We start from the raw sequence: 23,222 nt of genomic DNA, 5'->3' as shown, positions 1-23,222 counted from the left end.
GAAGCATCCTCAGAAAGCACCGAATCAGCTGTTTTTGCTGCATTAGATCCAGTGATTGTTAATCATTTCTCATTGATCGGCGTGACCTGCGATTAGACTGAAGCCTGGTGGTTGATAGGAGATCAATAAAAGTCGGTGAGACCCGAATCACCAGACCAGGGTTGTCTTCCACTGAAGTGCCTCCCATTCAAATTAGAAAGATGCCTTAAAATTGCACCAATCAAGTGTTTCTGTAAATGTTTCCCCGATACAGCATTACAATGCTCTGCAGGTGAAACTATCTGAACATAGACAGTACTAACTACCTTCCTCCCAGCTGGATGAACACTGTGAGGTGTGTGAGTCAGTAAGAGTAGAGGTGTCAATGCGGATGTGTTCGACCAATAAGGCTCATAGGCCATGACTTCAGGGAACACTATATTGACAAACATTTCCTGGACACTTAACTAACCTTAACTATAAGTAGCTACTTTCCACACTCTAACCCTAACCCTAAACCCAACCCTAAACCTAAACCTAAACCTAAACCTGTCCTATTTCAAAAAGTAAACTAATCGTAAAGAACGTCTTCACCTTAAAATTGTATGATTTACGTTATGCAATTTACGATGGACTTGCATTTGTCGACATAAGGAAGCCACATCCCCATCATGTTGAGAGGATTTAGATCCCCTCAACATGAGTAATACCTAGACCACACATACACACACCCACACACACCCGAACACACCACACACACACACACACACTCCAACACACACACACACACACACACACACACACACACACACACACACAGGAAAACCCTTATTTTCTGTCCATGGTGCTGAAATGACTGCACCAATTCAGCAATGATTATCTATCTATCTATCTATCTATCTATCTATCTATCCATCTATCTATCTATCTATCTATCAATCTATCTAATCATCCATATATCTAATCATCCATATATCTATCTTTCTATATATCTATCTATCCATCTATATATATATCTATCTATCTATCTATCTTTCTATATATCTATCTATCCATCTATATATCTATCTATCTATCTATCTATTCATCTATCTATCTATCTATCTATCTATCTATCTATCTATCTATCTATCTATCTATCTATCTATCTATCCATCCATATATCTATCTATCTATCTATCTATCTATCTATCTATCTATCTATCTATCTATCTATCTATATATCTATCTATCTATCTATCCATCCATATATCTATCTATCTATCTATTCATCCATATATCTATCTATATCTCTATCCATGTAAAGTTGGAGACATGTATCCTCCAGCCCACGTGGCTCAGAGTGAGCGGGACCTCGGCCCATTAGCAGGAGCCTGAGAGGGACTCGCCCTCCCCTCCCCCCCCCTCCCTCCCCTCCCCTCCCCTCCCCTCCCATCAATGGACGGAACTAAAGTGCTTGGACTCTCCCTGTCAGTGGCTGAGCCTGAGATATAAAAGGGGCAGACAGAGTTGGTCATAGATGCTGTGAGAGCCATACACCCCTCACCTACATACACTCACACACACCCACCTCCTCCTGGACGGCTCCCCTCTCATTCCTTCGCACATCCCCTCCGGTAGTCTGACCGGATGAGTTACCCGGTGGACACGATAGGAAGTCCCTTCAGAAGAGCCATGGATACTAGGACGAGCAACTACGGCTACAGCCGCTCCGCTACCCCCTCCAGCGGCTTCCGCTCCCAGTCCTGGTCCCGAGCGAGCCCCGGCTCCACCGTGGCCGCGTCCTACAAGAGGAGCGTGAACATGCCGGTGTCCCGCGGTTACAGCTCCACGGTGCTCAGCTCCGTCGACAGCGGTGATTACAACCAGACCTCCATCCTGAACGGAGACTACAAGCGATCTAACGAGAAAGAGCAGCTCCAAGGGCTCAACGACCGCTTCGTTGTTTACATTGACAAGGTGCATTACCTGGAGACGCAGAACGAGCAGATCGAGGCGGAGATCCAGGCGCTGCGGCAGAAGCAGGTGTCGCGCTCCCAGCTGGGAGACCTGTACGACGAGGAGCTGCAGGAGCTGCGCTCCGTGCTGGAGCAGATCCACCATGACAAGGCGCAAATCCAGATCGACACCGACCACATCGAGGAGGACATCCATCGGCTCAGGGACCGCTTCGACGAAGAGGCGCGCATCCGGGAGGAGACCGAGGCCATCATCCGCGTCCTGAAGAAGGACATGGGCGACTCGGAGTTGGTCAAGTCCGAGTTGGAGAAAAAAGTTCAGTCGCTGCAGGATGAGATCGCCTTCATCCGCAACAACCACGAGGAAGAGGTGAGCGACCTGATCGCACAGATCGAGGCTTCCCAGGTGACCGTGGAGAGGAAGGACCTGCAGAAGACGGACATCACCGAGGCGCTGCGGGAGATCCGCTGCGAGCTGGAGGGTCACTCCAACCAGAACCTGCAGCAGGTGGAGAACTGGTTCATGTGCCGCTACTCCAAGCTCACCGACGCTGCGGAGCAGAACAAGGACGCCATCAAGTCCGCCCGAGACGAGATCTCCGACTACCGCCGCCAGCTGCAGTCCAAGACGGTGGAGTTGGAATCCGTGCGCGGGACGAGAGACTCGCTGGAGCGCCAGCTGAACGACATCGAGGACCGTCACAACAGCGACCTGTCCAGCCTGCAGGTAGGGAGCCACACAGCCGTGCGTAAAGCACGCACACCGGCTTGAGTTTGATCAAACTTTTACACATTAGATTGTTATTATTTCATGTTTTGTGATTCAAACATATGATTTGCGATTTCTTTCAAACTTAATAATGAGGGATTTTGCTGACATAAATATAATGGATAGAGTGAATTAAAGTGCACAACCTTTATTAATTTCTAGCTTGGTGACGCAGTTTTTATTTGAGGCGCTCAAGCACAAAGCAAAGTTCGTGATTTTCTTACATTTCTGCTTCATAGTTGAATGTTTGTGAAATTCTGCTGCGTAATTGTCAGGAGACGCTCGCTCGTCCTCAAAAGACCTGAGAGAGATTTCTAAGTGATAGGAAAAGGATTGGGAGGGAGACACTGCAGCAGACTCTGTCTCTCTCTCTCTCTCCCTCCCCCTCCCTCCTCTCTCTCTCTCCTCTCTCTCTCTCTATCTCTCTCTCTCTCTCTCTCTCTCTCTCTCCCTCCCTCTCTCTCTCCCTCCCTCTCTCTCTCTCTCCCCTCTCGCTTACTCTCTCTCTCTCTCTCTGTTTTGCTGAGTCAGAGGTAAGGGTGGATGCTTTCATTGGCTCTGTCCTTCGATCTCATCACTGAGATTTTGGAGCGTGGGTGTGTCTGTGTGCATTGAACAAGTGTGGAGGTTGCCCTTGAACACACATCTCTCGAATCCAGTATTGCGTCAGAATATATTAAATCAACAGCAGAGGTGAATGGAGATGAAATAACTTACAACAAAAAGGGATGACGATACAATCGAGTTTTATTATTAATGCAAGGACACTCAGGGAACAAGGTTTATATTAAAGTCTATATAAAAGTCTTTCGATGCACAGTGAACCATCTGCACATCCTTTGTCCGGCGCATGATTTTGATGCATTTAATCAACCATGCATTGTTTTTGCTCCGTGTTTCCCCAGGAGACGATTCACCAGCTGGATAATGAGCTCAAGAGCACCAAGTGGGAGATGGCTCGTCACCTGCGCGAGTACCAGGACCTTCTCAATGTCAAGATGGCCCTGGATATTGAGATTGCTGCATACAGGTATTGACTGATCCACATCTGGCACGTGAGGCGTAGTTTAGAATTAACATTTATGGACTTTTCATGGAATCTCTTCTCTTCCTCCTATCAGGAAACTCCTCGAGGGTGAGGAGACCCACTTCAGCACTTTCCCTTATCGCCAGCCGATCACTCCCGCCAAAGTCTCCAAGTCCAAATCAGAATCCACCAAGCTGAAGGTGCAGCACAAGTTTGTGGAAGAGATCATCGAGGAGACCAGGGTGGAGGATGACAAGTCCGACCTGGACGAGGCCCTGGCTGAGATAGCACAGGAGCTGTCGGCCACGCTCGGAGGGGAAGGAGGGGACGAGGAGGATGAAGAGGAGAAGGATGGTGGAGAGAATGATGAAGCAGAGGGTGAGGATGAAGAGGGTGAAGTAGATGGAGGTGAGGTAGGACAAGAGGAGGAAGTTATTTGCGCCACTGAAGCTAAAGTAAGCTCCAGCGCACCTGCTAAGGGGGAAGAAGATGAGGAAGAGGAAGATGAGGCAAAGGGTGGCGATGAGGACGAAGAGGGAGAAGGTGGAGAGGAAGGAGAAAAGGAAGAAGAAGGTGAGGGAGAGGATGAGGGAGAAAAGGGGGATGATGAAGAGGGAGGAGAGGAAGAACAGGTTGAGGAGACAGTTCTCTGCTCCAAAGCTCCTGAGTCTAAAGCCTCTCCCGACAAAGAGAAGGCTGGAGACAAGGAGAGCAGCGGAGGAGAGGAGGAAGCAGCAGAGGAAGCTGGTGCTGAAGAGGAGGGTGGTGATCAGGATGATGACAAAGCATCCAAAAGCGGAGATGAGAAAGAGGAAAAAGAGGATTCAGAAAAAAGCAAAAAGGAAGACGATGAGAAAGCAGATGACAAGACAGAAAAAGAGGTAGCCAAGGCAGAAGCTCCAAAAACAGAAGCTGCAAAACCTGAAGCCAAGAAGGAAGAGGTGGCCAAAACAGTGGCATCAAAACCTTTATCCCTAAAGCCTGAATCCCCAAAGTCTGAATCCCCCAAACCCCAGTCTCCCAAATCTGAGTCCCCCAAGCCTGCATCTCCTAAGGCGGAGTCTCCCAAGGCAGGCTCACCTAAGGCCGGATCTCCCAAACCTGGTTCCCCGAAAGTTCAGTCCCCCAAGTCAGAATCCCCGAAATCTGTCTCCCCAAAAGCTGAATCCCCAAAAGCTGAATCTCCAAAAGCTGAATCTCCAAAAGCTGAATCCCCAAAAGCTGAATCCCCAAAAATTGAATCCCCAAAAGCTGAATCTCCAAAAGTTGAATCTCCAAAAGCTGAAACCCCAAAAGCTGAATCCCCAAAAGCTGAATCCCCAAAAGCTGAATCCCCTAAAGCTGAAACCCCAAAAGCTGAATCCCCAAAAGCTGAATCCCCAAAAGCTGAAACCCCAAAAGCTGAATCCCCAAAAGCTGAATCCCCAAAATCTGAATCCCCAAAACCTGAATCCACAAAAGCTGAAACCCCAAAAGCTGAATCCCCAAAATCTGAATCCCCAAAACCTGAATCCCTTAAGACCGAGAAGCCTGACACTCCTAAGCCTGCTGAAGAGAAACCCGAGAAAAAGAGCGACTCAACAGAAGACAAGAAGGTAGAAAAGACGGATGCTGACATGAACGGCACCTTGGACAAGAGCCCAGAAGAGGAAGGGAAGAAGGACGAGGGCCAGGAAGACGACGTGCTCGCTAACGGCGTGGACGATAGCTCCAATAAGGACGACCCCAGCCAGAAGGTGGTGATCACCAAGACCGTGGAGACCATCACCACCGGCGAGGACGGCTCCAAGCACGTCACCAAGTCCGTCACTGTGACCGAGACGGTGAAGGAGGTAGAAGAGATGGTGCAGGAGACGTTGGTGGCCACCAAGAAGACGGAGAAGCACTCCACACAGTCGGTCAAGGAAGTGACCGAGGGCAACTGAGCAGGAGGTCCGACGGCTGACTCCCGGTGGGATGAGGAGGCGTCAGAGGTTCAGGGGGGGAGGGGACGCAAAGACAAGCAATCCACCCACAACTAACATAACAAAGAAAAAAATCATACAGCTAGAGCGATGTAATAAAGATAACCACTCTCAATCATACGAAAACAAAGTCACAGAGAGACGCCAAAACCTCTAACGCAACAAGATTCAAAAATGCATGTTGAGTGAAAGCTTTAAAAACGGCCTTCGCTGCTGATGCGGTCAGAAGCAGATGACTGAGACGTTTTATTCTCTTTTCATTTTTTCTTCTTTCCTTTCCGCTGGTTACAGGGGGAGCTCACAGGTGGGGGGGAGGGGGCGGGGGTCTCTGCATGCTAGCTCAGGGGAGGGGAGTACGTTCCTCTCTTATCTGTATGTATGGTAGAAATACACTGTAAAAATGAGTATATATATATATATGTAAAAGGGATACATGCGATGTGGATGGCAGAGCGAGAGATATATTATTAAAAGATTTTCGAGGAGGGGAGGGAGGGGGCGACAGTCAGCAGGGAGGGTCCTGGATGTAGACACGCGCTTTACTGGAGAAGCCTTACATGACACACAAAGACACCAACTGAGCCAATGAGACACTAACAACAAACACACAACGCGTAGTGAGGAAATCGGCGGCGGGGCGAGAAACACAAGACCATATCCATTCAGTAACTGAAGCTTAAACGAACCTGAAGAAACTCTTAGCCTTAAACATGCTTTTTATCCGTGTCTGTTATGTTTACCTGAGTGCAACTGAAAAATAAAAATATAGAAATATATATAGAAATATATATATTTAAGTGTAAATGCGCAGATACATGCATTTGTTGTATGCATATAGGATGGACTTGAATTTAAATACAGAAATAAATGAGGTGCTACTGTTTGCAATCCCATGACTTTACTCATCATGAACGATTTCCCAGCAGCATTTGCTCAATAAATGTCATAACGAATCAAAGAAAAGTTGTCTTGTCATATTGTATCATTCTCAATGCTTTATTACTGCATGCACATGTGTCTACTATCTCAACTATAGGTGGTTTTTAGATTTAGCTTTACATGTATGGCTGTAATTTACAAACCAATTATATCTTAATGCAATTGACTATTTTATAAAATTCTACAAATCAACCATATAGTTAATACATTTATATATTTTAACTACAATAGATGACTGATACCCAACATATGTTAATGAATATTAAATATAATATTCTAATATAAAATATTCAAAATGTTCTAATATCAAATTAATACAGCAAACACCTTCAGAGACCTTTAAGAGCCTTACATCTAATTTTTGATTTCACAATCAATCAGAGGAAGTAGCCACATTCATATTTGACATTTGAAAAATAATAATTTGGAGATGAGCAGGTAATAATCCAATCATTTTGCTGTTAAGTTTAATTTAAAAATATTAGCAACCAAAAGTATACCTTAATTCGTCCCAGAAAATGTCTTTAATTAAATACTATCAATAATTTCTCATGACATTTTTAGTGCTGATATGTAATTTTGGAGAGTCATAAAACCAAGACAGGTATTTCTTTACTTATCTGTTATAACATTTTTTAAATGTACCTCTTAATCTTTATAGTTGACTTATGCTCTACTGAACATTTTAAATTCAGTATGTTTTATCATATACAGTACATCTTTTATTCGTGTCAGCAGCGACATTAAGTAATGACGACAGATGTTAAAACTGCAAAGAAGGAATTTATATTGTCAATTTTTCAAACTCATCACCAGGGTATTACATCCATAGATTGTATATAAAGATGGATGACATGACAGATCCCCGAAAGTGAAGCCATAACATCTTGATTGCCCCCTGGTGGTGGGCTACAAAGGTCATGGACTAAACTAAAAAGTAAAAGTCCACATCAAATAAAGTTTGTCAAAGAATTTCTTTCATTTTAGGTTCTTATGAGACTGATGTTTGTTAAAGCCATCATATTTCCATTAAAGTTTTAATTATTTATATTTATTGATACTATGACAATGGGGTGCATTGCTGTGATTGACAGCTAAGATTGACCTATTATTGGGTCCATGCATTGGCAACAACATGATCACTACATCAAAGACTCTGACTCCTTATGATGTCCAAACCGTAAGATGGTGGCACCTGTTTCGAGTATTTTGGCTTCATTTCTGCATATAGGGAGGAAGTAGAGATGCATCATCCACCTTCATATAGAGTCTATATGGTGATACCTGTTGCTGTCTGATTTTGTGACTAATACTTGCAAATATCAAAAAATCTATTGATAAAATGTTGTTGTGTAACCTCACTGACTTTGCTGAGTCATTCTGCCGACTTCTGTGTAGCATTTGGAATCATACTTTCATTACCTCTTGTGGCCACAGTGGCCACTGTTGAACAAAAATCAAAGGTCAAGCATGACTTTGTTAATATAAGGTCAACAGGGCTGAGGAGTTTCCTTCAGTCCCCATGATTCACATCAGCCCGTTGTGTTAAAACACTTATTTGTTTATTATGTGATTTAGGAGCCTTTGGTCGTCTTTGTGTTTGTCTATGTCATGTGATTAAGAAAGTATGAGACATGTACATATTTCTGTATATATTAATGTATGAATCCCCATATTTGGTTTTACTTCATCCCTCATATGATATTATTTATATTTTTGTTTAATATGTATCATCTATGTGTATCTTTGTTTTCAAACAAAAATGTTCACATCAGCCGAAAAGCTGAAAAAGATAACTCTTGGTAAAGTGTCTTTAATTTGTTTTTTATTGTTGTGATCATAGACTTTATGGTTGTGATCCATCATGCCACGCTAGATGTGCAACACAAGCACAAATAGACAAGATAACTGGTTACATAGCAATGTCTTCCATCTGTTTGCAAACATTAACTTAAATTAACCAGCATCAGCTACATGTTGCAGCACCACCTATGGGTTTGAACTCAGTATGCACGTATGAAGTGGATTTTATTACTTATAAATGCTGTTTTTCATTTGTAGGAGGAGATCTTGTGTTATTTATTAATTTAAAAGCTAAATCACCACATTTTTTGGTAAAAAAGTAATCTGAAAACAAAGCAGAACTTCTTGCAATTAGCTTCATTTATATTAGAAATGTCAGAGAAACTAAATCAACACTGTAAAGATGTATTAAATCAGGACTTGTGCTTAAGCCAAAATCGAGGACACACATATGACTTTGAGAAGTGTTTATTGAACCAACAGAAAGTCACACACTTTACTCTCCGTATGCAGGACATGTGCACGCAGACATTAATGGACTAGTCTGGATATTTGCAGGCAGATAACCTTGATTTGCTGCTTTGAATGGAGTGTTTAGATATGACGGTTTGAGAGGGTAGCGCTGAGGCCTGGTTATCGAGCTGTGGTTTTCGTACGTTGCCAGTTCTGATGGAGGTTTACTGACACTACTGGTTTACTTCTTCTCCTTTGTGCTTGTTTCTTCTGCCACTTTTTCTTTTTTGACATCAGCTTTGTCGTCTGTTTTGGGAGCAGCTGCTTTCTCTTCCTTCTTGGCATCGGATTTCTCTTCTTTTTCTTCTTTCTCTTCTTTCTCTTCACTCTTCTTTGCTTCTTCCTTGTCTTCTTTCACTTCTTCTTTTGCATCCTGCTCTTTGTCATCGGCTCCGTCGGCTTTTTCCTCCTCTTGTGCTTCTTCCTTGACTTCACTCTCCTCTCCGTCTTCTTTGTTGTTTGTCTCCCCCTCTTCTTCAGCAGCGTCGGTCACCTCCTCCTCATCACCACCTGTATCAATAGATAACTTTATTAATTGTCATTATGACCCTTAATTGCAATTAAGACATTTGATAAACGAAAAATATGCACTAACCCTCTTTTTCACCCTTAGCCTCTTCGTCTCCTTCTGTAGCCTCCTCCTCATCTTCTTTCTTTTCATCTCCTTCCTCCTCTCCTCCCTCTTCTTTTTCCTCATCTTTCTCCTCTCCTCCTTCTTCTTCCTTCTCTGCCTCCTCTTCCTCCTTTACCTCCTCCTCTGTGGCCTCCTCCTCCTCTTCCTCCTCCTCTCCAGGTGGGCTGGCCTCAGCTTGCTTGGCTTGGCTGGCGGAGATGATCCCCTCGGTGGTGCTGAAGCTGGAGCTGAGCAGGCGTGATGTCATCAGGTAGGAGGGGCCGGAGCTCATGCTGGAGAGGAGGGGCCGGGAGTAGGAGGGCACCGACAGAGAGTGGCCGTAGTAAGAGGACACACCCCCGGCAACTGCTCCACTGAAGCGAGACTCCTCACCTTCCAGCAGCTTCCTGTATATTTAAATGAATCAATTGGCAGCCATTTGTTTACACTTCTTACTGTAAAATAACATTTCTGGTCATGATCCTAGAAAGTTTTTACTAAAATAACAATGGTCTATATTTACTTTTGGTTATCCTAATTTATCCATATAAGCTAATGCACTATTTACTTAAATGATTCATGTTTTCACCTTAAATGACCTTGTGAATACCTAAAACCTTATGTTCATGATTTCTTCATATATTCAGTAAAATAAACTCCTGGATGTCTTTGGCTTCTCACCTGTACGCAGCGATCTCGATGTCTAGCGCCATCTTGACATTCAGAAGGTCCTGGTAATCCTTCAGGTATCGGCCCATTTCCTGTTTGGTGCCCCTCAGCTCGCCTTCCAAATGTCCAATGGTGTCCTAAAATGAAGACAGTAAAGACATTAGAACATAAAACATGCAACATGATGAAATGAAAACCTTGAATGAAGAATCTGAATGATTAATGACATGTTATAGTGGCACTGCTGACCTGCATGGAAGTTATCTCAGCACTCTGCTTCTCCTCCATCTCGTGCAGCTGTCTCTCCAGGGATCCGTTGAGGCCTCTGCAGGCATCGATCTCCAGCAGCCGGGCCTGGAGCTGGCGTCGGTACTCTCCTGCTTCGTCCTTGGAGCTCTTCACGGCGTTACTGTGCTGGGCCACAGTTTCACTCAGGGAGCCCACCTTCCCTCTGAACCACTCCTCGGCTGCCTGCATGTTCCTCGCCGCCAGCCTCTCGTACTGGGACCTGATATCCCGGAGAGCCCCGGAGAGATCTGGAGCGGCCGCCTCAGACTCGACTGCCACCTGGACGCCCAGCTGGACTTGGGACTGCAGCTCGGCCACCTCACCTTCGTGAATTCTCTTGAGGAAGGCCAGCTCCTGCAGCAGAGTTTCGATGCTCTTCTCCAGCTCAGCCTTGGCTAAAGCAGCCTGGTCGGCCTCACGTCGGGTCTCCATCAGCCTGCCCTCGGCCTCCTCACGAGCCAGAACCTCCTCCTCATATCGACCCTGCAGGGCACTCAGGGTTTGCTCCAGTCGCTCTCTCTGGCTCAGGACAGCCTGCTGCTCTGCCCTGGCCTCATCCATAGCTGCTCTCAGGGAGCGGGCCTCCTGCTCATACAGTGCTCTCAGGCGGGACGGCTCAGAGTGCCTCTGCCTCAGCAGCAGCAGCTCTGCTTCCAGAGCACGGTTCTGCTGCTCCAGGTCATGCACTCGGTCAATGAAGCCGGCAAAGCGGTCGTTGAGCTCCTGCAGCTGGCCGCGCTCTTGGGTGCGCACGGTACGAAAATCTGAGCTGACCTGGGACGCCTGGCTGAGCTCCAGCTCCAGGGACGAGGCCATCGAGGAGGAGGAGAGATGCCCCCGGCCGGGAGAGGAGTACTGCAGACGGGAGGAGGACACCGGGGAGGCATGGGAGCTGTAGACGGAGTGGGTCCTCCCTCTGGTCGCCACACGAGGGGGAGCCTCGACATACCAGCGTCTGTACGACGAGGTGGGATAGTAGGGGTCATATCCGATGCTACTCATGGCTGAGTGGTGGGAGCACTGGCTGCTCTCCCTCTCCTCTGTGTGTGTGTGTGTGTGTGTAGAGATGTACGCAGGGCTCAGGTTTAAGCCACAACTGCTCTCTGCTGCAGCAGCCCGTGCTTTTATACTGGAACACCGAACTGTGACGCAAGCGCTTTGCCCCAACTCTGACAGCGCAGGCTCGATAGTCTTACACTGCAACATCGAGGAATGAGACAGAGGAACCATGGGAAGGAGCGAAGGAGGTAAACCAGAAGGAGAGAGGGAAAGAAGGGAAGAAAGATGTTTATATATTATATATCTGTAAAACTTCATGTTTCTGTTTGTGTTTTCTTTGGCATTGACAATTCTAATGCAGAAAAGAGTTTTATTATTATTTATTATTTTATTATATAGGTTCAAAAACTGTTTAGCAGAGTTTGTTTGTGCGATAGAAACATAAATGCATATGAAACAATTGATAAAATGTGTTTTAACACAGAACTTGAGCCTGGAACATAACGACAGTATAACTGCAAATAACAGTGATGCATTATTTTATTTATTATATCGAGAAAAAACATGGGTGAGACGAGTTTATTATTCTGTATCCTCACTGCAGGAGAGAGAGAGGGAGAGGAGAGTTGGTTTTTAGAGCCATGACACAGCATCTCTCCTTGTGGTGGAGAGTGGATGTGCAGCCATAACCTCAAAAGACCTGCAGTGACACAATCCCACCCAAACACAATGTAAGAGTATCTGTGACAGTCAATAAGTTCTGCTGTGTTACTCTGATTACCTTTTTCTTTTTTCTCTGTTGTCTTAGTAATGTTAACTTTACACCTTCAGCTTTGTATTATATGATAGTCTATGATTTGGGGGATAACTGAAGGATTACACTTTATTCTTGTCATATGTTTTCCATAATTATCTATTAGACTGTAATGTGTCTACTTGTCTTGTATGTGTAACACAACTTATATATAATAATACACAAAACCACAACACGTAGGATGAAACAGCTGAGTGTGTGTGTCTGTGTGTGCAGGTGCAGGTGCAGAGGCTCAGTGAAATTTTATGTCGGGAGATTTGTTTTGCTCTTGAGCCCCATGCATAAATGAATGTATATTGCAGTACTTTGCAGCAATACCTGTGGGTGTGTGTTGGAGTTAGTGTGTGTGTGTGTGTGTGTGTGTGTGTGTGTGTGTGTGTGTGTGTGTGTGTGCGTGTGTGCGTGTATGTGCATGACCTGCTCCAGTAATTTACCTCTTCAGCACAAAGCCCCCCTCCCTCAGTACTTAGTGTTGTGGGAGGTGTGTGTGTGTGTGGGGGGGGGGGGGGGGGGGGGGGACTTCAGTGGGAGCTGCATGGGCCTCTGCTGCAGGCTGAGTCATCGTAACACTTGTGATCACACAATCTCCCCCGTGGACACTTCTCCCAGCCGAACAGCAGAATGACAAGCTGCACTGGGCTGATTCTTTTTTAATCTTCAGCCTCAGGACCTGGGGCAATGAAACACAGAAGCTAACTTGTCTTCCCACACAAATTCACTCACTTCAATTTTCATTTTTTTAAGTGGCTACTGTCTCTGTGTAGACCACTCAGCATCAGCCCGAGTATCAAATTTAACTTTAAGGATCACGGCTAAACCGATGACAGCATCACACAAGTGAGATAAACACTCAATACACAGTCATGAATTTTCTTCTTGCTGATGATGGTTTGATATTAATGATTTAGTTTAGTTATTTATCAGGATTTAAAAAATGCATTAATCACTTTTTGGGACAATGGGGCAGAAAGCTCCCCAACATAAACCAGACACAAAATTAACAGGTCACAGTGATGTTCCCCAAACTCCCGTACTTAATCTGCAAAATGTTTAAACAGGAAGAACATACCTGGTTTATCTGAGCTTCTTTAATGGGATATAATTAGCATCATACAGTAGATGTGCCTTAGAACCAAAACAATGATCTAAAACAGGCTAAAGGCCTCCAAACAGTCGCAGAGCTCAGAATTAAGTTGTGTTTTCATATTTATCTTAGGAACAACAATGGGCCAGTCACCATGTTCAGTGTTTTTCTGGAGAACTTTTTTGTACAACACAATAACCCTTCATCACACGATACAGGTCTGGATTTCCATTATAATTATTACCGGGCACTATTGGATTTCTCCTTATTTCTATTTATGGATCATAACTTGATTGAAAGGGACAACAGACATTGACTTTGCTTGACAGCTCAGCTTCGACTCTGTGGCTCAGTTTCCAACCTTCATCAGCACTTTTGTCTCCTCTGGAAGTTTCACAGCGCTGACGCTTCTCAACAGAAGAAGATACTACAGAATATTTTTTGTCTCAGCTGGACACATCATATTCACTGGGTTGAAATAATAGTCTGAAATCATCAAGAACAATATAATTATGTTGTAGTGCAACTGAAAAAGTTCAATTTGACCTTTGGATCTGCAGGTATCCACATGCAGGTACCATATATACCAGTGATACAACTAATAACATTACCAACATGCACAGATCTCTGTCTAACATTTTCTTACTTCTAGTTTCTATTTCTCTGATGCTTTTCTTTCATTACAAATACTTTTCATCAATCATACTGACTGCAGCCTGGAACGTTGCATGGCATTCAAAACTTGTTTGAATGATACTACAGCTTCCCCTACAGGTGACATACGTAAATTACATGTTAAGAATTGCTCTGTATAGTATTGTAACGTTTAATGTATATATATATTGTATTGATATGATGACCACTGAGGAGCCAGGACGTAGTTCAAAGATCTCTGGAGGAGCTTTAGATCGGGATGATGAGGTTTTTCCTGAACACTGGGGACACCTGCTGGTCAATGACAACATGGGAAAGGTACAACAATGTGTGCTAAGTGCTGCATTAACATACATCAACACAACAGCACCATCAAATACAAACCTAATTTTATTTCTTAAAGAAATAGTAAATTTAAGGCTTTACCTTTAGTCTTTACATATAAAGTAATGGATGATTATGTTCAATGAAAGTTTCATCATTTACAACTGACCAGTTTGTAGAGCAGGAGACAGTTAACGTGCTTTTTAGTGTTTTTCCTTCACAGAGCACAGTGATGGTTTTTTTCTTCAGACTAGAGAAAAGGGGTCAAATCATTTTAAGGGCTGGACAGAGCCTGTGGATGTGCTGGTGTAACATTAGAGGGAAAACTATATCCGTTTGATTCTAGAAACGGTATGTGATCATTTTAAACAAGCACAGGTACAATGAATATTTGTAATGGAAGTAGGAGAGGCTGAGCAGCTGGTGTTTTGTTGCTGTCACTTGCACACGTACAGTTAGAGAAAGCAGATGAGTCTGTCCACAGCTGTTAACTGTGTTTTGGCAACATGAGGTTTTTTCCCTCTGACGCTGTCATTAAACAGATCAAACCTGCAGGAACCACCATGTCTGTGTTATTACACATAATAAAATAACCTTTGCACATATTCGTGATATTTTCTAAACACATGAGCTCCTCTTCATTTATGAATCCTCTCATCTGAGACTGAGTCCAGTCGCCTTTTTGCAAACCAACTCTGATCTTTAGACTTTTGTTCCACAGACCTCAGTTTAAAAGTCATGTTGCTATTTTGGCCTGATGTCTGACCTCTGGCCTTCGAGACCAGCACATGTCCCACCAGCTCACCAGACCCCTGCTGCTACTGGCTGCTCCTGCATGTCCGTCAGTGCATGAGTGTCGCTCACAGGTGGAAAATGAAGAAGGCCTGTCCTCTGTGCACTGCCACTAACCAGGCTGCTATAAAAAGAGGCTGGTATGCTGGTTTGGCCTCACTGTTGTCGTCCAGTGTGTGTGTGTGTGCACAACTTAGAAGGGCTGAGGGCACCGTGTCTGGGTTAACTCAGGAGAATCACTGTAAGCATGACTACTGCGCATCGTTTGGTTATCGTGCGCCACGGCGAGAGCGTCTGGAACCAGGAGAACCGCTTCTGTGGCTGGTTCGATGCCGACCTCAGCGAGAAGGGTATGGAGGAGGCCAAGCGCGGGGCCCAGGCCATCAAGGACGCAGGGCTCAAGTTCGATGTGTGCTACACCTCCGTGCTGAAGCGTGCCGTGCAGACCCTGTGGACCATCATGGAGGGCACGGACCAGATGTGGCTGCCGGTGATCCGCACCTGGCGTCTGAACGAACGCCACTACGGAGGCCTCACCGGCCTCAACAAGGCTGAGACGGCTGAAAAGCACGGAGAGGAGCAGGTGAAGATCTGGCGCCGTTCGTTTGACACTCCACCTCCACCCATGGACAAGGACCACTCCTACCACAAAATCATCAGTGAGGTAAGACAACTGCAACATCAGGAAATGAGGGGTTTATTAACAAAGAAACAATATCAACAGTTCCCTAGAGATACTGTTCTTTTCATTTTGAATAACACAAATTTCCAAATCAATCTACTCTGCAGACAGTTATGTAACAACTATCATTCTGCCCCTGTCCCCACCTCCAGTCCCGGCGCTACAAGGGCTTGAAGCCCGGCGAGCTGCCCCTGTGCGAGTCGCTGAAGGACACCATCGCCCGGGCTCTGCCTTTCTGGAATGACGTCATCGCTCCAGAAATCAAGGCTGGGAAGAACGTTATCATCGCTGCCCATGGAAACAGCCTCCGTGGCATCGTCAAGCACTTAGAGGGTGAGCACCGCCGAGTCAGTTGCTGCAATACAATACAAAACAATAATAATAACAATACAGGACAACGAAGGGGAAAGTGGTGCAGGGAGAGGCAGATGAGGAAGATTTCAGTTTGACAATAGATTGAAATGCATTTGCATACAAGGCCAAGGCAGAAACACACACACTCTCACTCACACACCCACTCAGAGACAGTTGTGGATTACAGGGAGTATAAATAGCCTGCAGGGACTCTCGCACTCCAGCTCAGGGACAGGGGAGAGGGTCATGAGCCTGGTTCGCATTACAGTCACGACCTTTATGTAGAAAGGTTAAACTTTTTCCAGGAGTGGCCATACGAGGATAAGTTGTACAAAGAGTGTCGGATAGAAAACCCTGCCCTGCTGACTAGATTTGTTATGTAAGACTGTTGTCCTTCCCATAAGCCTTTGGGCTCCAGACACTTTTATACCGTATCAGTTACATTATCAGAACCGTATGGGTTTCATCTGCTGATCTGCATGTCTGCCCGTGTTTCCAGGTATGTCCGACGCAGCCATCATGGAGCTCAACCTGCCCACGGGAATCCCGATCGTGTACGAGCTGGACGCCGACCTGAAGCCCGTGAAGCCCATGGCTTTCCTCGGCGATGAGGAGACCGTGAAGAAGGCCATGGAGGCTGTGGCCGCTCAGGGAAAAGCCAAGAAGTAAACCTGGAGGAGGCAGAAAAAAAGAGACTCGTCCCTCCCTCCACCCTTCATCCGTCAACCTTTCCTCTTCCACTCATCCATCCTTGTAGTCCATTCCAACAGCAGGATTGATTAATGGTTCTTTTGGAGACGGGCCATTTTCAGCACCTCAGCCTTGTTTGTTTAATCGACAGACGGAGGGATGACCTGTCAATCAACGCAGGCAGCCCGGCCTCACACTCAGCCCTTTTTAAATTGTGGCATAGCCCTATTTTGTGGGCCCCACCGCGCTGACACAACCAATAAAGAAACCATATTTTTATGTATAGGCTTGTGTCTGTTTGATTTCTTTATGCCACTGATCGTGTCTTTCTCGAGATTACATTATCATCCTGGTTTCTTATACTTATTCTTTCCCATTTGGAAATGAGTGGTTTCAGCAAAGTGCAAAGGTGCTGTGAAATCTAATCCGGGAGGAGGAGGAGGAAGAGGAGGAGGAGGAGGAGAGAGAGAGAGAGAGAGAGTCAATGGGTTCATCTTGGCAGTTTTCCCATGATGCAGGAGAAGGCTTGACTGAGTTTTGTCCCCAACGCTCTGCTCCGGTCAGATCCCAATGACAAACACAAACAAACACTCATTTTAAGCAGCTAGCATTTGTTCTACCAGCAGAGATGGATCGTGAATTAGAGGAAAAACCTACATAAGTGACTGGAAGATTATAATGAATGCATAAATTATTGTGCATATCAATACAAGGGATGTTTTCCTGGCACAGTTTGGCTCCAGAGGAAACATCACTGCAAATCAATACATGATGAGACACTTGCATCATGTTGTTTCCGTGTCTGTGGTTAGAAGAAGTCATTCAGGGTCACAGGATGGGTTGATGAATATGAAAGGATGAGTTTGACCTTTCCCAGATCACCAACCAGTCTATCACCAGTGGGAAACTGGGAATCCTGCACTAGATTTTCACTCTTCAAAAAAAGGTCTTTTGAGGGTTTCACCACAGATTTTTGTTTAGTGCTCAGTTAATGCCAGTAAATAGTTAAGTTTAGTGATATTAGATCATTTTACTTCTAGTTAATGGTACTAAATAGTTAACAGTGTTGCGCTATTAGTTGTTAGCATTCTAACAATTCGTTTTTTAGTTAACACTATAAATTTAGCACTAGTAATTAATGTTTGCACGCTAATAACACTGCTATTAGTTAGTGATACTAAAGAGTTAATAGTATAGTTCTATGAGTTAATGTTAGCATGCTAATGTTGACCAATTACACAACTGAGGTGGAGGTAAATGGGAATTCTCCAATGGATGATGATGGTTTATGAAAAGTTAAAGATGCAGGAGAATTAATTCAGGTTTTGCATTAGTTTATCACCACATAGATAATTACCAACATTACACATCTAAAACACCACATCATACAAAAAGAGGACAGGCAGGACTGCAAAGTAGTTTATCACCATGGATCTGAGTCACATCTGATGTTGTGATGCCACCTCCTGGCCACTGAGAGCAACACAAGCAGTTTGTTAGCGAGTTAGTGTGTTAAAAGAAAACAGTTTGATTATCATAATGGAAATCGGGCCAATCCTGGCTCAGCAAACAAGTAACAACAAATAAAATTATTATTATTTTTGCTGTCGTACAAAACAAAGCGTCCTCTGCTTCATTTGTCCTTTCAGACGTCCACAGGCCGGGTCACGAGCTGAGGTTCAACCACAGCCTCTGCATTTTTAGTTTACAGGTGATTATTAAAGCATTTCAAAATTCAAATTAACTGTTAGTTTGAAAAAAATAACAGTTTCCTTAACACATCTTCATCAAAGAGGCATCTGAGGCAGCAGACAGGAAACCACGTTTGAAGCAGTCGATGTTCAAACAGGTCCAGGAGCTCAGTCATGGTCCGGGTCTGAGGTGTTTTGATCAGCTGCACTTTTGGCATTGCTTTGCCTCCTGAAGGATTTGAAGAAGTCGGGCAGAGATGCTATCTTATATGGGTTCTTCTTGTACGTGACCGCTTTACCGGTTTCTGCTTTGGATGCGTCTATGTACTCTGCAGCACTCGTCACGTTCTTCTCTATGTTGTTGATCAGATCCCCCTGATGGAGGAAAAAACAGAATTTGCCGCTAGTCCGATTTTGCTGGCATGCTAGTGTTTATGAGCTTGTCCAAATGAAGCGGCCGTCTTACCTGAATTTCCAGCAGCATGGCCGTGTCAGTAAATATCTCATGCAGGTCTTTGATGCTGGACTCAAGGCAGATGATGTCCTGATGCCGAGATTCAATCTCGCTCAGAGCCTCGCTGGAAATCCGCCTGTCGGGGTTGATCTGTGAAAAGGAAAACAAAACATGCACCACTTGTTTTCCGACAAAATCTAAACTCAAGTATGTATTTCAAACTATTGAATAGCCATTTATTGTGCAGAGAGCTTAATGAAATTCCACCAACATCAGATATGAAGATGGTGAGACTGTCCCGGTGCAGCATCACCTCCAGCTCCTCGTCTGTCGTCACTTTATCCACTGACAGAAACAAAAGTTGAGGAAAGTGTACAGGTTAGATTAACAGCCAGCATAAATGCATCACTTTAAACAGGAGTACAGGTTTAGGCCACAGTTTTATACATGAACAAGCTTTTTTAATGTTCCCCACAGGGCGACGGAATAACTCCTCTCTTGTGAGTGTGTGTAACCTGAAGGTAAAACTAACACCTGGAGAGAGGACGCACGACACAGCCGTACAAAAGGCCTCTAGAACAGACAGGAAACTTTCAAAGGATCCATGTGAATGAACACAAAAACCCTTTGAAAAGTTCTGTATCTCTACTGAATTAAAAAAAAAAAAAAAATCGACCTATGATGCTGCAAACGGAGCAAACAGAGTAGAAAGGGGAATTTTATCATAGACTTCTATAGGAACTGACTTATTTTGGTAAGTCAGTTGAGTCGCCCTCTAGTGGTAATCTGTGCGGCAGTCTGCATCCATTCCTACAGGTGACTCCTACACAAACCTTCACATCCACACCACCACAGGTTTTGTTGCTAGTTGAGATCCTGTTGTTAGACAGGAATTGTGTTTACACAAAACTCAGCAGAACAAGTGTTTATGTTTTGTTTCCGTTTTTTGGAAACTCACCGATCTCCAGCTGTCTCTGAATCTGCGCCTTGCATTTCTCTCTGAAGGTCATCTGGGAGTTGTGGTAGCCGCGCATGACCTCTGCAAACCTCCGGGTCAGATGTGAGTGCTGGTGGGAGGGAGTCAGTAGAAATCATCCAGCATATTATCTTACAAGGAGTCAGTTTAGTTATTTTCTGCAGAGTGATTGTGTGTGTGTGTAAAGGTAAAAGTGCACAAAGGCCTCTCCGAACACAATCTGTTTTTCGAAGGGATGCATTCACATATAATAAAGAGTTAATATCCTCCTGCATCGGATTTATTCAACAAATTAAAGTTGTAACAAACCTGGTTCTTCTCTATTCGCTGGATGACAGACGATCTTCTAGCGTTCTCCTCCACTGGCAGGTTTTTCTGCATAGCTAAAATAAAAACAAGGGACAGAAAGGTTCAAATAAAAGTGTAAAATTTTGCTGGTGAAAGCTGTGATTGTTTCTTCATTTACAAATACAGGTGACGTAGCAGCACGGGGGGCAGTTCCCTCCCTCCTCTGTCCATTTACAAGTTAAATCTTGTGTTACCAGCTAAACAGTCCCCGGAATTGAGGAAGTGGAACCTGCTGTAGTTCCTCCTCACTGTCACAAATGAGTGTTTATATACAGCCACATAATAACACATTGAAATGAATGAAAACTACTTTTTTATCTACATTTATCGTCTTATATCTCAGATAGAGTACAAGACAAATCAACAAGAGTATATGATTTTTTTAAAAAGGAACTCACACTTTAACTTGGCTCGGACTGTGTTGGCATTCTTCTTGATCTCGGTGTTCAGCAGCTCCAGCCTTTGTTTGTTCGCTAAACAAGACAAAATATATTCACTTCATAGAAATAGAATGAGTAGGTGGCTTCGATCTAATTCATGGATTTAACAATGATTTAATAATGGCAGCTTTGTCAATATCATCTGTACTGACTTACTTCACACCATGGCAGACCTCACAGTAATGTGTGGATAATAGACCTGGGTGATTCAGCCAACAATGTTATCACAAATACATTATTATCAGTCAATATCAATATGATTAGAGTCACTTTATTATTCATTTTAACTTTAAAATTGATTAAAATAAGATTAGAGGATTAAAACCAGCGTTGTGTTGCACCTCCTCACCGTGCTACACAACGCTTTAGCAATATATTGATATATATACTGAACTTTTGCTGGATAGTTATTGATAAAACTTGTATTCTAGTAAATATTGACATTGTTTGTAATCGCCCCTGGTGGGTAACGTTTGTTGGAGATGGTTTAAATTACAGATATTATCAGGTTAGGAGCATGTTTGTATATACATGCTCCCACACAGAGCATGTAGATATATGTCCAATGATTGTCTTGACATGTAAATTATGTCGAATAACACACATGGTTTTGTATGAAGTCCTACACACGACCGAGAGGAGTAACGTGTCACCACAGGCCTGCTTGTTTCTGTTTGTCTTGGCAGACACTGTTTGCCCTGAAGGAGGAGACTGATCTCTCAAATCCTCTACACAACACTGACGACATCACAGTTCCACTCTTTTCTGTCTGTTTTAAAAACTAGTAATGGCCGAGGGGAGAAAAACTACAACAACACAAAGAGTAGAGATGATCGGCTGCACTCACTCTGGTCTTGGTTTGCAGAAGAGAAGACGACACCGTGGCTCCTCTGCACCTCCTCTGCTTGACAGGAGATCTTGTCAATGAGGCTTCTCACCTCCCCCACCTAAACACACACACACACAAACACAGGCTTGTATACAAACAGTAGCTGCACACAATATGTCAATTTTGAAATAACATGGAGAAAGTTAAACCCATGCAAGCTGTGGGGAGTTTACCGTTTTGAAGTATTCCTCCATGTTGCCTTTGCTCTCTGTTGTTTCTGTCATATCATCCCACTGCTGCTGATGATACAAATTATTATGATTACTATTATCATTACTGTTGCACGTGTTGCTGCACTTTAACACCCACTACAGCAAATTAAACAACACAACATAACACATAAATAAGTCGCTGATGATGTTACAGCCATTTTCCTCTGCAGCCAACGAGGGGAAGTCTTTAACAACATGTTGTTGTTAAACTTCTTGATCATCTCCGTGAGTTCAGCTACATTAATATTATGATTATTATTATTATAACATCATCAGAGAGAAGTAAGACAAACCTTAACGGACATCGTTTCCCTGTAGTTTCGCTATGTAGCCGATCTGACTCCACCTGTTCCTGCAGCCTGTGTCTTTGTCCTCTGCACACACCTGTGGGAGGAAGAGCGCGGGCACGCAGGCGCGTTACCCGGAAGAGCCACACAGCCCGTATCCATTACAACCACAACACCTGTTCGGGAGTTAAAGGTGCAGACTACTACTAATATAACATAACATAACACAACAACACAACACAACACAACACAACATTACAACATTACATAAAATAACATAACATAACATAGCATAACAAATTTAATAAACATAATGTTATATTATATTATTTAAAACAGTAAAAATGACAATGATAATAATAACAATAATATTTGAAAGAAACTTAAAACGCTTCTCTCTTCTTTACTTTTTACTAGATTTAAAAGTTTTCAATCCTACCTTGAGCTGTACTTCTTGTACGAAAGGTGCTATACAAATAAAGTTAATATTTATTATTATACTTTTACCATGATTCATTAATGTGGGCTCATTTATACATCAATATCCTCAGTAACAACCTTGTTTACTATTTCATGTCAGAATGTTGTGGAAAAGCTCTGGGTTCAGTTTCATTCTTTGTAGTTTTAAAAAATATTTTTTTCTGAAAAGTATTCCAGTAATTGAAGTTCTACTTTAGAACCACAGATATGAACTTAGGCTGTATCCTGACTGTGATGGGTCTCATGGGCTTTAAATGTGATCTATCTATCAACCTGATTATTGATGCAAACATACAGTTTCTCACAGGCTGCCACTCTGAGCTCAGAGAACCACACATGTACTCTAGATCTGACTTTAAAGCTTCTAAGAGAATATTTGCTGGATATTTGAATGTGATGCATCCACTCAGTCAGGATGTGAATGAACTTGTTCCTGTGTCTGGTGCTTCGTCTCTTCATACAAGTGGAAATGAGTTTGTGCTTGTTGAAATGTGACGATCGCTGCGTCCGCCGCCTCAGACCCAAAAACC

The 23,222-nt window shown here is 43.8% G+C and overlaps 4 protein-coding genes across 5 annotated transcripts; 2 read left to right on the top strand and 2 right to left on the bottom strand.

Moving 5' to 3' along the window:
- The first annotated feature begins 1,608 nt into the window (after window positions 1–1,608).
- nefma (neurofilament medium chain a) lies at window positions 1,609–5,667 on the top strand. Its single transcript, XM_053411262.1, has 5 exons — window positions 1,609–2,664; window positions 3,612–3,736; window positions 3,828–4,629; window positions 4,864–5,133; window positions 5,263–5,667. The coding sequence occupies exons 1-5, from the start codon at window positions 1,609–1,611 to the stop codon at window positions 5,656–5,658; spliced, it is 2,649 nt and encodes an 882-aa protein (XP_053267237.1). The 3' UTR covers window positions 5,659–5,667.
- A 3,280-nt stretch (window positions 5,668–8,947) lies between these two features.
- Window positions 8,948–11,524, bottom strand: nefla (neurofilament light chain a). The gene is made up of 4 exons (XM_053411263.1): window positions 10,484–11,524; window positions 10,247–10,371; window positions 9,588–9,972; window positions 8,948–9,361 (listed from the first exon to the last, which is right to left on the bottom strand). The coding sequence occupies exons 1-4, from the start codon at window positions 11,522–11,524 to the stop codon at window positions 9,134–9,136; spliced, it is 1,779 nt and encodes a 592-aa protein (XP_053267238.1). The 3' UTR covers window positions 8,948–9,133.
- Window positions 11,525–15,058: 3,534 nt separating this feature from the next.
- On the top strand, window positions 15,059–17,198 carry pgam2 (phosphoglycerate mutase 2 (muscle)). Its single transcript, XM_053411875.1, has 3 exons — window positions 15,059–15,853; window positions 16,024–16,204; window positions 16,725–17,198. The coding sequence occupies exons 1-3, from the start codon at window positions 15,437–15,439 to the stop codon at window positions 16,892–16,894; spliced, it is 768 nt and encodes a 255-aa protein (XP_053267850.1). The 5' UTR covers window positions 15,059–15,436; the 3' UTR covers window positions 16,895–17,198.
- Window positions 17,199–18,232: 1,034 nt separating this feature from the next.
- On the bottom strand, window positions 18,233–22,331 carry LOC128425317 (syntaxin-1A). 2 transcript variants are annotated; one of them, XM_053411874.1, is made up of 9 exons: window positions 22,219–22,331; window positions 21,887–21,949; window positions 21,672–21,771; window positions 20,783–20,857; window positions 20,346–20,419; window positions 20,019–20,127; window positions 19,332–19,405; window positions 19,073–19,210; window positions 18,233–18,981 (listed from the first exon to the last, which is right to left on the bottom strand). In XM_053411874.1, the coding sequence occupies exons 1-9, from the start codon at window positions 22,228–22,230 to the stop codon at window positions 18,775–18,777; spliced, it is 852 nt and encodes a 283-aa protein (XP_053267849.1). In that variant the 5' UTR covers window positions 22,231–22,331; the 3' UTR covers window positions 18,233–18,774. The 2 variants fall into 2 exon arrangements, with proteins under 2 accessions (XP_053267849.1, XP_053267848.1); XM_053411873.1 differs by having other exon boundaries at window positions 21,887–21,952; window positions 22,219–22,310.
- Window positions 22,332–23,222: the final 891 nt, after the last annotated feature.

The sequence above is a fragment of the Pleuronectes platessa genome, chromosome 19, assembly GCF_947347685.1.
Source record: "Pleuronectes platessa chromosome 19, fPlePla1.1, whole genome shotgun sequence".
Classification (NCBI taxonomy): Eukaryota; Metazoa; Chordata; class Actinopteri; order Pleuronectiformes; family Pleuronectidae; genus Pleuronectes; species Pleuronectes platessa.
Note: the sequence above shows the minus strand (reverse complement) of the source record. Positions and strands in the feature narration are given on the sequence as shown.

What these genes read in the sequence shown, in the direction of transcription:
- nefma (XM_053411262.1), top strand. Translation starts at nt 1,609, where the DNA reads ATGAGTTACCCGGTGGACACGATAGGAAGTCCCTTCAGAAGAGCCATG. An exon ending in AAGAGGTAGCCAAGGCAGAA is followed by an intron (nt 4,630 to 4,863) that starts GCTCCAAAAACA and finishes CAGTCCCCCAAG; the next exon opens with TCAGAATCCCCGAAATCTGT. An exon ending in CAAAAGCTGAAACCCCAAAA is followed by an intron (nt 5,134 to 5,262) that starts GCTGAATCCCCA and finishes AAGACCGAGAAG; the next exon opens with CCTGACACTCCTAAGCCTGC.
- nefla (XM_053411263.1), bottom strand. Translation starts at nt 11,524, where the DNA reads ATGAGTAGCATCGGATATGACCCCTACTATCCCACCTCGTCGTACAGA. An exon ending in CTGAGATAACTTCCATGCAG is followed by an intron (nt 10,372 to 10,483) that starts GTCAGCAGTGCC and finishes TCTTCATTTTAG; the next exon opens with GACACCATTGGACATTTGGA. An exon ending in AGAAAGAAGATGAGGAGGAG is followed by an intron (nt 9,362 to 9,587) that starts GCTACAGAAGGA and finishes GAAGCACAAGAG; the next exon opens with GAGGAAAAAGCCGACGGAGC.
- pgam2 (XM_053411875.1), top strand. Translation starts at nt 15,437, where the DNA reads ATGACTACTGCGCATCGTTTGGTTATCGTGCGCCACGGCGAGAGCGTC. An exon ending in ACCACAAAATCATCAGTGAG is followed by an intron (nt 15,854 to 16,023) that starts GTAAGACAACTG and finishes CCCCACCTCCAG; the next exon opens with TCCCGGCGCTACAAGGGCTT. An exon ending in CATCGTCAAGCACTTAGAGG is followed by an intron (nt 16,205 to 16,724) that starts GTGAGCACCGCC and finishes CCGTGTTTCCAG; the next exon opens with GTATGTCCGACGCAGCCATC.
- LOC128425317 (XM_053411873.1), bottom strand. An exon ending in AGCGAATAGAGAAGAACCAG is followed by an intron (nt 20,128 to 20,345) that starts GTTTGTTACAAC and finishes CCCTCCCACCAG; the next exon opens with CACTCACATCTGACCCGGAG. An exon ending in TCACCATCTTCATATCTGAT is followed by an intron (nt 19,211 to 19,331) that starts GTTGGTGGAATT and finishes TCCTTTTCACAG; the next exon opens with ATCAACCCCGACAGGCGGAT.